Source organism: Gavialis gangeticus, unplaced genomic scaffold, assembly GCF_001723915.1.
Source record: "Gavialis gangeticus isolate Ggan-Ray unplaced genomic scaffold, GavGan_comp1, whole genome shotgun sequence".
Classification (NCBI taxonomy): domain Eukaryota; kingdom Metazoa; phylum Chordata; order Crocodylia; family Gavialidae; genus Gavialis; species Gavialis gangeticus.
The window spans coordinates 48,739,014-48,755,329 of NW_017729025.1; the positions used below are offsets into that span (position 1 = coordinate 48,739,014).

General features: G+C 41.7%; 1 protein-coding gene across 1 annotated transcript; it reads right to left on the reverse strand.

Annotated features, from left to right (window-relative positions):
• Positions 1-3,170: 3,170 nt before the first annotated feature.
• LOC109298553 (cyclic GMP-AMP synthase-like) lies at positions 3,171-15,951 on the reverse strand. The gene is made up of 8 exons (XM_019518697.1): positions 15,193-15,951; positions 14,546-14,938; positions 12,782-13,094; positions 10,622-10,884; positions 8,585-8,816; positions 6,642-6,899; positions 6,093-6,192; positions 3,171-4,198 (listed from the first exon to the last, which is right to left on the reverse strand). The coding sequence occupies exons 2-8, from the start codon at positions 14,873-14,875 to the stop codon at positions 3,730-3,732; spliced, it is 1,965 nt and encodes a 654-aa protein (XP_019374242.1). The 5' UTR covers positions 14,876-14,938; positions 15,193-15,951; the 3' UTR covers positions 3,171-3,729.
• Positions 15,952-16,316: the final 365 nt, after the last annotated feature.

The following is a 16,316-nucleotide window of genomic DNA, read 5'->3' on the forward strand; positions in this document are numbered from 1 at the left end:
AATTTTGCACAGCCCTACCTCCTACAGCCCTACATCCACAGCAGTGCCATGCTACCCAAGAATGCAAACAAGATCAGTTAGCCAATAAGTGCTTTGGTAGAGATTTTGGAAAGATGGGAGTGGCTGTTTATCAAATCAAGCTGTAAACTTCAATCTGGGTTCTTATATTTCCCGTTCCCCACCCGCCTGCCCCCATTTGCTTCTGAGCCAATGTCCGTTTCACAGGAGCATGGGGGACTCCTGAAGAGCTGAGGAGAGGGATGAGATAATAATAGTAGTGACATCTTCCCTGCCTACAGTCAAAAGTATTAGGTCTATGTTCCATAGTGAACATAAAGCTTTCTAAGCTGCATGAAAAGCATTGTAAAAATGGCCTGTTACAATCTGACAGGCAGAACTCCTCTTTGTCTAGCACTGGGAAGTGTGGTGATTCAATCACTGCTAACACAGATTAGCAAAGTAAAAAATGGGAAAAAGGCAGTACTAGAAGGTGCAGCACCACCCTGCACAGACTTTATTTTAAAAACCACTCTGCTGCTTCCAGCAACAAGGCCATCCTCATGAAAGAAACCTGTAGTTTCATTTAGCACTTGTCCCGGGTGCATGAAAGTGCATAGTTACACCACCCTCTGGTGGTAGATAAATTCTTCAGATGAAGTGTATCTGCTGCAGACATTATTCACAGGAAGACATGCAGTTTGACAGGCTACTGTTTTCAGAAGCTTTAGAAGGGTGTGTAATAACAAAAAGACATTTGAGGTGTAGAGGCATGCACACCCACAAATGTGCATATTCACCCGAAGACTCATAGGACTTGGCCTGGTTTACAATTAAAATACTTATCACCAGCAAAAAATATGACTTTTTAAAGGATTTCTGAAAAACAAAACATGAGCCATTGTGTCAAATGGGTAATATATGACATTGTGGGGGAGGATGCCACAAGCAAAAGTCCCCCATTTCTCTGCAAAAAGCATCCCTCGTCCCAATTTCACCAGCATGAAAATCTTTTGAGGCCCATAAACACATCATGATCATTCCTGAAGCAGCTGCAGTGTTGCCAACACTCATGATTTTTGGTGTTGCTCTTAAACTATATACTTTGGGAATGTGAGAAATGTAGCTCTTTCTTTTTTATATATTTATATTTATGTATACATATAAAAGAAAAGGCTAAGTTTTTCACATTCCCGAAGCATAGACTTTAAGAGCAATGCCAAAAAGTCATGAGCGTTTGCAACACTGCAGCTGTTATCTGAGAATCTCAAAGAACCGTACACAGATTACCAAAAGATAACCTACGTGTAACTTGGAACCTATCATCAGGGTTGTAGGGTAAGGAAAGTACAGTGCGGACAAAAGACTGATCCAGAGTCACAGAAGTCTACAACAAAGCTGAGAACAGACTCAAGGAAGTTTACTTTTCTGGCCTCCTCTGACAACTTAGGCTACAGTGGCAAAACTTTCTAGAAAATCCTCAGAGTCTTATAAGCTGGGGTGTCTAGGTGTTGCATGTTGTAGAGAGACACAATATATTTCATTAAGTACAACCTGCATGGAGGTATGAAGGATTTTTTATTTTGTCATCTCAATTAGATACATTCAAGAGCCAGTACTTATGGGTCAAGCTCACCAGTTTAACTTTCCCCCATTAACACTCTCTGCTCAGAGACCCACTCAGGCCTGTGACTGTGCCATTCAGCCTCCAAAACAGGGGCCTAAGAAATAAGTCTCTTTAGCTCACAACTCTGCTAAAAAGATGCTGTTGTTGCTGTGCTCAGAGACATGGGAGCAGAAGCCTGTTACAAGAGCAGGCCGAGTGGAGACTTTCAGGAAGTTAATGTATGCATGTTTCAGTTATGCAAAGCAGATTGAAACAGGAGGGGGAGTAAGCAGGAGGAGCTGTATTAGGATTAAGAAGGGGAGCTCTCAGTTTTTAGCAAAGGAAGAGGAGCTATGCTTCTCTTCTTTACTTTTAACCCTTAACTATGACATGGTGCTGAATAACAAGTTGGTTGGCTAGGGTCTTATCTCCACAATTACTCAGCCTAACAGCAGAGCACATCTGAAACCCAAAGGCATCTGTCTCAAATGGCTGAGAGAAATGGATGTATTTTTGACCCAGGAATTAATGGACAGAGGCAGAAAAACAGCTGCTTACCCAGCATTTCCAAATATGCCTCTACTCAGCAGCAAAATCTTCTCTCTTAAGGGCCTAATTCCTGTGCTGAGCTACTCATAGAAAGTGCTCCACTCCAGATACAGAAGGTTATCACTCCACCAGAGCTTTGTTATATGTGTAATATATGGAATATTAGGATAAGCAACCCCACCCTGGCCTTGCATCATTTAATTGTCTCCAAATCTAAATATATTTTTGAGAACAGTGCAGTATCTGCGGTTTTATCTTCAGAAATGAGTCAGTATTTCCCCTAGTATATCAGGCCTAGGCTTACCATCTACTTCCATAGGTTCGACTCTTAACAGCAAGATTTGCTGTTGCAACCTTGTTCAGTCCAGTTTCATACTAAAAGGCTGTTTGAAACCATGTTTTTTTTAATAGACTAGCAAAGGCAAAGCACAGAGTTAATGAGAAATCCAAGAGAGATTAACCTGCACATACATTCAAATCTCAACAATACAGGAACAAAGGCTGGTTTTGCAAAGAAAAATGTATTTCCAGTTAGGGTGGAGTTGCACTATGTGTGTTATTTGAAAGCACAATACTGAAGAGGACATTTATGATTACAGATTAATCTAAAGTGAAACCATAATAATTCCCCTAAAGTGGAGGGATCTGGAACAAGGTCTGAAAATTTTCAGTTGGCCCCTGTCTGCATAATTATATATCCACATGCCAACATTTAGGACTGCACAGCAACTAGTCCTATCTCTACTTAAGATTTCAGATGCAGAGGAAGAAGCAAGCAGCCTCAGTGGGTACCTACATACATGCCCAGCATGCACTCTGATGCATTCTAATTTAAATGCATTGGCGCAAACTCAGTTAAGGTTATGCATTGGGGCAGACCCAATTAATCGAGTTTGCTGGAGTGTGCTAATTAGCATGCTCCAGCAGCATCACATCATTCAGCATCCTCATGCTTCAAAATGGCGGCAAGACCACTTTAACTAAAGTGTCCCTGCTGCCCTTTTGAAGTGTGAGATGCTGAATACATCAGACGCAGATGCAGATGCTTTAATTAGAATGGCTCGCAAGAGCAGCTATAAGGAAAGCATACACCCCACCCCCAGCCACCCACCGCAAAGCACATGTAAAAATGCCCAGTGGCATGGAATGGAATAGCTAGAAATAGAAAGTACTGGGCCAGATCCTGTGCTGTGCTTCTCAAGAGCTGTTCTTCAGGAGAAAAAGGCACAAGTTATCTTAATTTTCATGGTCACCTTCATGAGTCCCTAGTTCTGGGCTGCTCCAGAAGCTGGCATGAACTCCAGAATGAGTTAGATTTTTCACAATGAGCAGGAGCCATTTAGGACTGGCACGCATGGGCCTATATTAACCCTTCCTGGTAACCACAAGACTAAGGAGTGGAGGGGGGTTGAGATAGAGTAAGTGAGGGTCAGAAAGGGGTGCTTGGAACTATTTTGTCATTGTAAAGAGGCAGATCCTACAATACTATCTGATCGTACAATCAACCTAATCCATTCTAACTATAAAGAAAATAAGGGAAATTCTTTCTAAAATCATATTGACTGATTCGCCCCAATCTAGACAGAAAGAAGAATTGTATAAAAACACAAGAAAGCTAGCAAGATACATATAACACTAACAAAGCTATTGTTTCTATGCATTTCAGTAGCAAAACCATGAGCAGAAGAATGGGAAAGAGACTGTTCCTCATGAATTGCAAATGCTGGCAACCCATTATTTTTCTGCTCTTGTAAAAGGTCTAGAAGGAATTTCAGCTCCTTGGGAGGTAAGCTAGAAAACAAGTTGCAGTTTGGAATAAAAAAATGGAACAAGCTTGCATTTTCCACATGTTGAATGAAATCATCTAGGACCCTGAGAAAACAGTAGACAACATGTGTGGGTTTCCAGTCTGAGTCATCCTTTACCTGTGTCAGAGTATGAAGAAAAGAGGTCTTGGCATAGTAGGAGCACATGTGACTTAGCTGCCGAGGATACTGTTTCTTCAACTCTGAAATAAGGCTCTTCAGCAGCCGAATACAGTTTTTTCTATATAGGGGGGAAAGTTTAAACTTTATTCATAGTCATTGTTATTTATCATTAGTCCCCACTAACCAAATCACAACACCTTAAGGAGACCTAATGCTTTTCAAAATATGGTATTACACATTTAAAATGTTCTAGTTCCAGATATTTATCTTTTTAAATGGCAACTGTTGATCCTCTTGGATCATGGTGTATGTATAAGAGCCACCCAGACCTTCGATGCATATGCCTGGGCAGGCATTTTTGGAGGAGTGGAGACTGCCAGTAGGGCTGTACGAAGCTTTGGTCACTGATTCAATTTGGAGGAGATTTGGCCCGATTCAGTGGTCGAATCTGAATTGAATCAGGAGACCCGTTAATTTCTCCTAATTGAATCAGAACCCTCCAAATTGATAAAGAGACTCGGGAAGATTTATGATTTGGACACAGACACAGCTTTAAATGTTTTTTCTACATACCTCAAGGTAGCAGGCAGTTCATGAGTGCTGTGATGCTGGGGCAGATGAAGCATCCCTTAGGAGTGTGGGGGAGTCCCCAGTGCACTTGGCAGCAGACCCAGAAGTGGACCAGAAGCACTTCTGGTCTACCTCCAGGTCTGCCGGGGAGAGCATGGGGGGTCCCCCTCGCACCCTCCTGGCTCAGCAACTGGTACCTCCTGGGTCTGCAGGGGCACCTGGCATCCCCGCCCTGTGGCTGATCGCCGAGCTGGGGAGGCACAGGGAGGGCCCCCTGTGCGCTCGGCGGTCGACCTGGAAGTGGACTGGAAGCACTTGGGGAGCATGTCGGGGGGCCCTGCGCTCCTGTGGGATGTTCTACCCACCCCACTATCTCAGCATTCATGAGCCACACCTGGTACCTCAAGGTATGTAAAAAAAACATTTAAAACTGTGTCTATGACTAAACCACTGATTCTCCAAATCAGCAACAAATCTTCAGATTTGGATTCAGCCGAATCAAACAGGGAAAGTGATCCAAATCAACTAATCGAATCATTCTCCCCAATTCAGGCCAAATCCAAATCAAATATGGCCTGTTTTGCACACCCCTACTTCCCAGACCTTCCATCCTCCCTTTAGGCCACTGAGCCAGAATCCAAAGACCAGACTGAGTCCAGATGTTCGGTGCCTCCATGGCTGTAGTTGTATAAGTGTCTGAGAATCAAACCCAGGTCTCCTCTGTGGTAGACAAGGATTCTACCACTGAACCACAGGGAACTCCTTTCTTTTTAAGTAATTCAGACAGAATGTGCAAAATTCTGAGCTCATTTAAACCAGAAAAAAATCCAGAATAACTCCACTGATGCAAACCAGTAAATTACTGTAGATTCACAATGTGTAATTAAGGAGAGAACTTGCCATCACCCCACACATTACTCCCGATTTATTCTAGAGGCCCAAATAAGTTTGCAAGGGAAAGAAGATGGAAGAGTATGTTTAAGATCCTTTATGGTAAATAGGAGGTGCTCAGGCTTTCTATGGCAAGAATGTTTTCCATAAGTGCTGCTCAGAGGTCTTAAGTCATATTTGTGTTCATAGTGGACAGCTGTGGACAGGGGTACACTTATCCAGTCTAGCTAAGGAAGTCTTACCATGTGGTCTGTGTGTCAAATCAAGAACACTTTAATTTTAAACACTGGATATTCAAAGCAAATAACTCATTAATGACAGGACAGCATTTTTCACTGACTCATTTTAAATAAAAAGTAAATCAAGGGAAAATGTCACACACTGTCCATGAACAATATGTGAATCAGAAAGGAGGTGTAATCTGTAGAATAAATTATTTCTTAAAAATATTCGTCCTACCCTTGTGTGGATGTTGATTTCACCTGTACTAACCCAAGGGGCAGGAGAGACATCCTCAGTTGGACTCATGCTTGATCCCTCGATTTACATACCTGCAGCACTTGGTGCCATAAGATTCACAGCAGGTTTTAGTGTTGCCATGGTTATTCAAAATCTTCTTTTCAATATGAGAAAAAGAAATTCTCCAGGTCTCTGCAATATAGAACATATATAACAATGCAGCCATCTCAATGCCAGGCTGTCTATCTGTGTGCAGGTTTGAAATACTTTCAGTCCAAGGCTTAATTAAGGTTACTTAAACATTTAAGAGGTATTTAAAGTTAAATAATTTAAAGTTATTCTTGGTAATTTTTTAAACAGGAAATCAATGCAGGAAGAAAAGTGATAAAGGTCTGGCCATGAGTCCTTAGAAGGGCACTTTTCCTACATTTACAGAAGATGTCAGATATGCCACAGATGTCACAATATAATGAGTATAGTCCAGTTCTCATGGGAGACAAACAAACTGGGTAGAGTTTGGTTCTGCAGTGTTTTGTGCTCCTCTCGCAGACAGCTAGGTTATAAACTCAGTTCTAGTCCCATCACTTAAATGAGGGTATCTGCTGAGGTAGACAGTTAGTTAGGAAAGGGAATTAAATTACCTTTGTTATCTTCCCCAGGTGGCTGCTTGGCAACAAAATAAAAGGACTTATTCCTCCATATCATGCTTTTCTTCCCCAGCCACTTTTCAACACCCTTCCCTATACCACATGAAGGAGGCCATGAGGCTGAAATTTCCAGAGCAGGAACAAGATCCATAGATATCACCTCACCACCTTTATCATCTAGTACCATGACAGTAACTGCTGGGCAGTTGGGTTTCTTCCTCTGTGCCTTCATATTCCACCCTGGGAAATGTACTGAGAAGCCAAAAGGAAAAGAGAGAAATACATTGTAAACATCAAAGAGACATAATTACAAGCAGATCATGTGGGACATCTCTATTTCACCACCAATACAGGTCTATGCAAACCAAAGAAGGAATTTGAAGGCTTGTAATATTCCCCAGGCTGAGGTAAGCCTCGAAACCATTACTTAGGGGTGCGGTGCTTTAATCTCGGTTCAGGTTTTGACTCCTAAATGCATCTAATGGTAACATCCAAGGTTTGATTTCAGCGAATCACTTTATACAATCATAGAGTTCACCTCCTTGTTCCCATTCAGTAGTTTTACATTTCACATCCAAGAATTACAATAGAACTATTAGGCACAGTCTCACACTAGGCGCTCTTTTTCAGCCAATTATGCATCATGACTCCAAAGTCATGTTTAGTTACCTAAAATAATGTTATTCCTTAACCTGCATTCTTGGTTTACCAGATGTATGATTTTGCATAGGCTATAAATTAAATTACATATTGGTCAAGCAGTCCCTACTACCAAGTAATATAGCTTGTTCTGTAGAACTGGTCTGACCTTTTTGTTATTTAACTCTCCGCTAATTCTTGTGTCATCAGGCAATTTTACAAGTAATGATTTTGTATTTTCTTCCGGATCATTAATAAAATTTTTGCATTGTGGTGGGACAATAGATAATCCCCGTGAAACGCCACTAGACATGCTCCTTGTAGATTATTATTTACAGTTACTTTCTGGAATCAGTCAGGCAGTTTTAATCCATTTAATATGTGTTATATTATTTTTGCATAATTTTTAATTATCATGTCACAGAATCTTAGAAAAGTAGGGTTGGAAGGGACATCAAGAGGTCATCTAGTCCAATCCCCTGCTCAAAACAAGATTATCCCTGCCTAAACTATGCTAGTCAAGTGTTTGTCTAACCTGCTTTTAAAAATGTCCAAGGATGGAGATTCCATAGTCTCTTTAAATAGCCTGTTCCAGTACTTAACCACCTTCATAATAAGAAAGTTCTTCCTAATCTCCAACCTAAATTTCTCTTGTTGCAATTTCAAGCCACTACTCCTTTTCCTGTTCCCAGTGGCCACAAAGAATGGTCTGTCTCCATCCTCTTTATAATTACCCTTCAGGTATTTGAAGACCATTATCAAATCCACACTCAGTCTTTTCTTCTTTAGATTAAATAATCCTGTGGTACTAGATATCATGTGGTACTAAGTCAAATATTTCATGAAGGCTAGCATATTGTATCAGCACATCTATCTTTATACATCAAACATCATTCTCATGAAAAACAAGACCATGTTTGTTTGATCACACTTATTTTCTATTCATGCGATGGTTGGTAGTCGCTATTCAAGCAAATTCAAGAGTTGGAGCAGAGAGTACTGCAAATTAGGACTGAGAGATATCAGCAGAATGATTTGGGGGAGGGGAGACGCGGGTTCCAAATACTAGGGGAAATACAGATTCAGATTAAACTAGTGGAGCCAGGGAGGGGATGGAGAGTGGAATTTGCTTAGCTCAAGGCAGTGTTTTTGCATCCCTCCCTTTCATACATGATGCATTTGTTCACGATAATACCTATTTATTAATATTGAAAGGGTGTTAAAGTTGATGATTGTATATTTGGTTGAAGTCCTTATCAGAGATGTCTCCATTGGCAGAGTCAAAAGCTCTTGTTTACCTTGGTAGTGTGAGTTGATGAACTGATTGACATGTTTCCTGAACAACTCTAGGACTTTCACAGGAGACACGGTGCATCCATCATCCAGCAGAAAAGGGGTGGGAAAGCTCCGGGTGTTTCTCTCTAAGGTAACTTTGTAATAGAGGCCAGTATAGCCAGCTACCTCTTCATAACGAACATATTTGGGAACTGGTAGAGACAGCATTACGTCAAACTCATCAGGGTGAGCAACCTGCAGAAAGGCATCAGCTATCAGTTTTAGGATTAATTAAATAACTATATAAGCAGCAGCTACAGAATGAAAGGAGGGCCCTGCCTGTTCATGGCTCTTATAGTAACATGGGCTGTGCCTAATACTTCTGCGTAGGCTTCTTGAGTTTAATGAGAATATGTCAGAGGGGTCTGGATACCTGTATAATGAATAATGGCCTGAATGCTAGCATGTACAATCTTCTCGACTGATGCTAGGGGCTGCCAGGAACAAGTTCAGCCCCTGGCATAAGTCAACAGCTCTAAGTTGGGTTGATTTGTAATGACCCCCGTAGGAACTATTGTGCTGGTAGATATTGCCAAAGTACAATGCATGCTGGCCACGTATCTCCCTAATCCTCAAGCCCAGAAACACCTCTGGTACACTGCATTATATGGCCAAGGCGGATGGCACTGAGCTAGCCACATTGGCTCCATGCCAGCTCACTCAGAGCAGCTTGAAGTCTCCTTTGACTTCTAGCATATAGCTGCTCAAGATGCAATTCAGCTCTGGATGTGATTCAATGAGTGTTTTCTCTGCAAGGCTGGCACTAAGCCACTGCTTTAAGGTAATATGTGGGTGATTATACTGATAGAGTTGCTAGTTTTGCATAAGCTGTGTATTAGACATGATGTCCTCAGTCTCAGTAATTGCACCTGCATCTCTAAAACCCCACTGGATTTCAGCTAGATATAGTTGTGTTTTAATTCTACACTGCTGTTTGGAACTACAGTGGGTGCCAATAAACACCTGCCACCTATTTCTCCTAAGAGGCTGTTATTCAATAGCATACTTTGTGTGTGCACGCGCATGTGTATGTGCGCGTGCTTGCGTACGCACGTGTGCATACATTTGTGTACATGCCTATATACTTATAGGCTTAATACTTGTACAGTATGATCAAGTACTAAAGTCAACCAAGGTCCATCATGTAAACAAACTGAGGATCTGAACCACACTGGGAGGGTCTACAAAAGACACTACGTCACTGGCGAAAAGCTACAGCGACATATCTTGTCACTACAATGACGTAGCACTGGTGTGCACTAACCATGATGCTGCTGCTACTGCACAGTAACTCATTGCTACTGCACAGTAGGTTCAAAAACAAACTGTGCACTGCTGGGACTGCGCAATACCAACTGCACGTTGGGAGCACGTGTAGGCAAACCCAGTCTGTGATACATTTTGAACCTCTTTGTGGGAAGATGTTATGCAGTGTAAAATAAAAAGGAATAATAATAAGTCAACTTCTGAAAGCACATTAGAATATATAACATAAACAGTTACAATGATAGTAATCTAAAGGCATGGGTTTAAAAATCAAATGTCTTAAAATAATTTATCATAGTAACAAATAACTGATTTAGTGGTCACAAAGATGATTGTGTACTGATCCCAATAGCCACAAAACAGCACAAGGTATCTAGAATGTGAACTGAATTAATTCCTTAGGCCCAGATTCTGGTACTCTAACCGACATTAATGTGTACCCTAAATTATTCCTCAAGGGATGTCACTGACTAGCCAATTACAAAAGCACTATTTGAGTAAGGTGAGTAAAGTTATCAGAGTCTGGCCCTCAGTTAATTGGGCAAAAAGATATAAACTATGTAAACATAAACTTATGGCTATATGATCCCAATAAAATTACCACAGTGATGATTGCTATATAAAAGATACCATAAGATACCAAAAAAATAAGATGCTAGACTAGTTTTTGATTTGTATTTTTCACTAGATAAAATAGCAGTACCCATTACCTCAGCAAGTAGGCAGTTACTCACTTTCACAAATTCATAGTAGCTCCCTGTGGTCATCTTGGTCACCTCCTTAAAGTAAGACCTCTCCTCACTCTTCTTCAGGTAACTAATGAATGAATCAATGAACTCATTAATAATACCAGCAGCCTTGGCTCTCTCATCATGTTTCAGAGGAAGGGATTTTACCCTCTCCTTAATGCGGAAAAAGACATCTCGGCTTGGCACCTCTGAACCATCACATGAGTCAATGAAGGCAGGTCTGGAATAGGCTTGTCCAATTCTTGCTCCTGAAAGGGAATATTTAAGAGACAACAAAAGTTAAAGGCTAAGTAAGACTGTATTTTCTGACTTTTGCAAAATACATCCCCCTAGGGGCTCCCCCACACCACCCACTCACTTCAATAAGGGTTTAGGATACTCAGCAGCTCTGAGGAATGATCAGCACTTCGAAGGTATCTTAACACCTCACAAGATAAGGAACAGATCTGCAAGTAAATCTGCAGTGTTGTTCTAGCAGCTAACTCTTCAGCTCCTATTTATCCAGTAGTTTCAGATGTGCCCTGAGCTCTTTAGGTAATGATGTTCTTTTATCGTCCAGAAGTTTGGCAATTGCCACTAGAGCTATTTGCTTATACAAAAAAGAAGTTGAAGTAAACCTGGGTGACACTTCTGAATGAAACAGTTTTGTTATTAAAATTAGCCTGATTTTTCAATACTGGAAATCTACCTAATTTCAAAAATATATCTCCAAGATGAGATTTCTTTTTTCCCTGTAGCACGCCCCCCCCCCCCAAAAGCCGGCTACTGCAGCCTCTGCTTCCTCACCCGGCCTATGCCCAGCCTCCGCCCCGCTCACCCTCCCATTGCAGCTCTGGCTCCAGCTCCAATCTCACTCTAGCCCACAGCATGGGCCATGGAGCACATGTTGGCTCTGACCTTGCCAAGCCATACAACAGTGGTTGTGGCAAAGATGGCAGCTCTGACTTAGACTTGGGAGCAGGCCTGGGGCCAGAGCTGCAGCTGCCACAGCCACTGGAGCAGGCCCAGAGCTGGAGCCACAGCTATGATGGCAGGTACCCACCAATGCAATGGCAATGCAGGGGACGGGCACTGGGGGGGCCAAATGGGCAGGCACCGGGAGGAAAGCACTGGAGGAGGCAGGCAGGAGCGGGGGGCAAATGGTGTGGAGAGAGGTGTCACGGGGTGCAGCTTTGTGAGCGGGTTGGCACTAGAGTGGGCAGGTAGGGGGGTGGGAAAGGTGTGGGGGGTGCAAGTGGAGAGCAGGCAGCAGTGGAGGCAAGTAGCAGAGGAGACAAGCAGCAGGAGGCATGGGGCATGGGTCAAGCCACTTGACTGCTTTACCACCTTCCCCCCTACTGTTTCTTGCCCTACTGCAGTGGTGGGGGGATGAATTTAGTAATTCCCAGTAATTAGACTCTATACATGGAAAATTATATCAAATGAAGAAGCTTTTCATGTCTAGAATCTAATTATCAGGCAGTTGTCTTAAATTCAAAGTCATCCTGAATTTAGGTAAATATGGTATTTTTTTAAATGTAGCCTTTTGGGGGGTAGATTTCATCTGCTGTATAATTTTTCTGAGTGCTCCTTTTTTCCTTCCTGCCCTCCTCTCCCTATTGTTTTTCTGTGGCAAAATAGAAAAAAAAACAAGGGGGAGGAGTAGAAATGGAAGGAAAAGTGTGATGAGGGACTAACCACACAAACCAAACGAAATATGCAAATATTTTGTATAAAATCTTTCCAAAATTGTTGAACAAACAACACACAACTTTTTTTTTAACTCAGAAAAATGAAAGCTATTTGAAATCTTTCAGTGACATTTTGTTTCCACTGTTTGACAATCTCTCATTGAAAGAAGCCTCGGCTCACCGCTGCCTATTAACAATAGGGGCTCCCTTTACTGTTACCTTTTTCATCATCTGTTTGATTCATCTACCTGCTGCATCTTGTCATAAACCAGTGAGCTCCCCAGGGCCAGAGCTGTCTCCTTGTTACTTGTTTGTGCAGTATCTAGCACGACAGGCCTGGCCCTTTATTGGATCCCTTAGTAGTAACAATAACAGCAGCAATAAGAGAGGTTTTGCTTTACCTCCTTAGGTGAAAAACTGTGAAACATGATGCTGTCTTCAATGACTCATACATCCTGTGATCACTTGTACCAACCTGCAGATTGTCTCATTTTTTGTGCAGGTGGAGCCCGCTTTGGCCTCGGGCAGTGCTCAAGGAGGGGATTGGAGCCTTTGAGCCTTTCTGGGGATTGGAGCCTTTGAGCTTCTTGTCCAATTGACTTTCTTCTGGCTTCAGATTCATGTACCTCTAGTGGAGACACTGGAGCTGCAAATGTTGAGCTTCCCATCCCCGCTTCATTCACTGTGCCTTTGCCTTGCCTTCCTCTGGCTTTTCTCTGAGGAGCATTTCCTTCTTCCATGCTTTCATTAGTCCTGATACTTTGCTTACTCTGTCTTCTGTCTGGCACCTCAGTTATGGCTCCTAGAGAATTTCCAACATACTAACTTTGTTGCTAGTGTCAAACACACATATTGGTTATGAGAGGCATAGCATAGATACCAGAGAAGTGGGAGAGTTGCTGAGCACTGGAGAGTGTGTAGGAGGTGTCAGACTTACCTGCCCTAAAGACTTAAAGATCCCAGCAACTGCTGCTGCAAAGTGATCTCCCTGCCCCCAGGTGCAGTGCAGACTCCCTAGGGACTGCCATTCTGCTGTTCACTCTGAATCAGTGCCTGGGACAGTGCCCTGCTCTCTGACCCCTGGTTAAGCTACTGTCGAATATTTTGCCCTTACATAGACAGGCTGCCAAATCATTGCTGGTATATCTCAGAATCACTTGTGCTTCTCTTAGTGAGGAACCGGTCTAACTAAAAGGAGAAATAACATCAATAACAATAGAAATAATAGCTGTGTCCTTCCACAAGCAGTGATGTATGGAAGCCAACCAAAGCTCTCAATTTTTATTTTTATGTTTTTTGCATTTCATCAACATTTCCAGGGAGAAAAAGTAAGAATTTGCACTGATTAAACATTCAGGATCCACAATAGGCAAACTAAAAACACCCCTAGAATAGGAATAATTTAGGTTGTTATTATTTAGCGTAGGAAGATAACAACTGGAATGGATTTCAGGGCCCCAGAACAGCAGCAGTGGGATCTTTCAACAAGAGGTGTTATCTGAGCAAAAATGTCTGTCAGGTTCAGTCATTAAATATTAAAAAATCTTTTCAGTTTTCTGGTTCCATTAGGCCAACATGGTTAAGATGCATTTTTTTGTTGTTGCCAGTGGCACACAAGAAATGATGTGGCTAGTAAACAATATAGTTACCTTTGACTCTCCATCCTGAATAACCATTAACTTATATTCAGCTGAGTTGACTGGAACCAGCCTTTGGTATGAGTCCACAATGGGGCTCACCGAAGCTGTATAAAAACACCTGAACTGCTCTGTTACCATGCTTCCACTCCAATGTCCAGTAACTACCTGTATCTTCAGTGAAATGTCTTCCAGACTCAGCAATTCCTTACTGACATGAACAGGTCCACTAATTTCAAAAGGAATAGTTGCATGGATAAGAATACAAGAATCTATAGTAACAACTGCTAGAAAGTCCAAATCTTTGTGTTAATGAAAGGTTTTGAAAGGTTGCCTTTCTATGGGGTGAAATAGAGGGTAAGAAAGAAAAGATAATGCCACATCACTGATTCCCCAAGTCACATTCACTGCAGCTGTCTGACTTAATTGAGCTGTGCTTGCCTATCCACCAGACTCTTCCTCTGACAAGCTCGTCTGAGGCCAGCCTGAGAGAGAGAGAGAGAAGACAAAAAGTGGCAATTCCAGTTAAATCTCTGGATGAAAGTGACATACACAGAGATATTCATTGCCTTAAAAAGGAAACCCTGGGAAGCCTGCAGCACCTCTACAGGAACCTTAACAACGTTAACCAGCAAAAATAAAATCCACTCACCTGGAGCTTTCCTCCTTCTTCTCTGCTGTGGGTCACTTTTTGACAGCTGCTCTGAGGACTCTGGAGCCACCAGTGCCCACGACTTTTGTCTAGGTGTACTAGCTGCAAATTCTGCTACATCTGATAGAAACTGGGGATGAGCCACAACTCCTGGGCAATCTTGCTCCTCATTGTACTGTGTGGTTTTGTCTCTGCCACATCCAGCCTCTCTCTGAGAAACTTTCTTCTGCTTGGTACTTTCAGGAGTGGAGCTTTTTTTGCCTGGAGTCAGTTTCGGCATTTTAGCATGGTCCCTAAAAGTTTTCAAAGAACTCCAGATGTAAACTGGGATTGCAGATTTTTCCTTGGGATAAATACATTATACAATTATTATTCCTTCTAAAAAATGAGTACCGACATATTCATGGCATTTCTTACTCTTCCCATAAACATCCCCATACACACACATGCTCTTTATGTTCTCTTCAGGGGATTACCCTCTCTTTGTACTTTATCCTCTCCATATTCACTAAAGGGGGAAAGTGGCAATGAAAAAAAAATTGTGATGAGCACTCTATAAATCCCCAACACTACATACCGCATGTATCTCTACCTTACCTTTTTTCCTCAGTGATTTTGATGAAGAGCTGTGACTTCAACTCAACAGTCTCAGTCTCAAGTATTTGCTTTCTCTATTCCCTAAGATGACTAGAGCTCAGAGACTGCAGGCAGTTTCTACCCACTGTTTCATTATAAAACTCTCTTGTAGCCACACCCTAAGCTGACTTTAATAAGAAACGAAAGTTAGTAACAGCATTTTCCTGTCACAGAGTTACTGAAAAAACAACAACTTGTGCAAGAAATTCTCTGATGTTCTTCTGCCAGCCCTATACTGTTCTGTAGCATTGCTATGTACTGTTAAATAGTCCTGGAACCTGCTGCTACCATCTTGTTACCGTTGTGGTCAAGGTTAGCTCTTGACCTTGTTTCCAGAGGGGGGTTGTGTTATTCTTTATACAGCAATTTCCTGTTCAAGATTAATTCTCTCTTTTTCTTATTTCCTTTCTACTGTACAACCAGAAATTCACTCATTATAGCCTTCATCTCTAATCCATTTGACACTGCCCAGAATACTTACTGTAACAATAGCAGAATGAAACCTGCAATATCTCCCTACATAAAATCCAATCTTTGCCCTATTTAGGGAGGCAAGGGGAAGTAGTATCCAATTCCCTGTTTATTAAAACAAAATAAAAACAAATGGGAATTCAGTGCTGGTGAAATGTAGACCTGTACAGCCAACACAGCCAGCTCCAACCATGCCCTCATGAGTGGGGGTTTCAGAAGAACCAAAAGACATTTCTGTTGTTTAAATTCCCCTTTCTGAGCAATAACATATTTGTTTAAGGTTTGTGGATTCTGATTCATTGCCCTACAGGCATGTATACCAGGGGATGGTGATTTCCCACAGAGTGAAAAGAATTTGTAGTAAACCCCCCAGTTTTTCTTCTTTTTTTTTTTTTAATTTATTTTAAAATGCATTCCCTCCCCTTCCCCAACCATTTCTGACTTTTTCTCTCCCTCTCTATTCCCTATAGATAAGTATAAGTGAGCTCAGACTTAGGATAAGCTTTAACATTTTTATTTTGGTAGCAAATGTTTGGTTCTGGATATCCACTGCTTTATATTGTATAATTATTAGTTTTGTATTGATTTTTACTGTGGTATTGTTATCACTTTTG

What these genes read in the sequence shown, in the direction of transcription:
- LOC109298553 (XM_019518697.1), bottom strand. Translation starts at nt 14,875, where the DNA reads ATGCCGAAACTGACTCCAGGCAAAAAAAGCTCCACTCCTGAAAGTACC. An exon ending in GCTACTATGAATTTGTGAAA is followed by an intron (nt 8,817 to 10,621) that starts GTGAGTAACTGC and finishes GCCTTTCTGCAG; the next exon opens with GTTGCTCACCCTGATGAGTT. An exon ending in TATGGCACCAAGTGCTGCAG is followed by an intron (nt 4,199 to 6,092) that starts GTATGTAAATCG and finishes CCCCCTATATAG; the next exon opens with AAAAAACTGTATTCGGCTGC.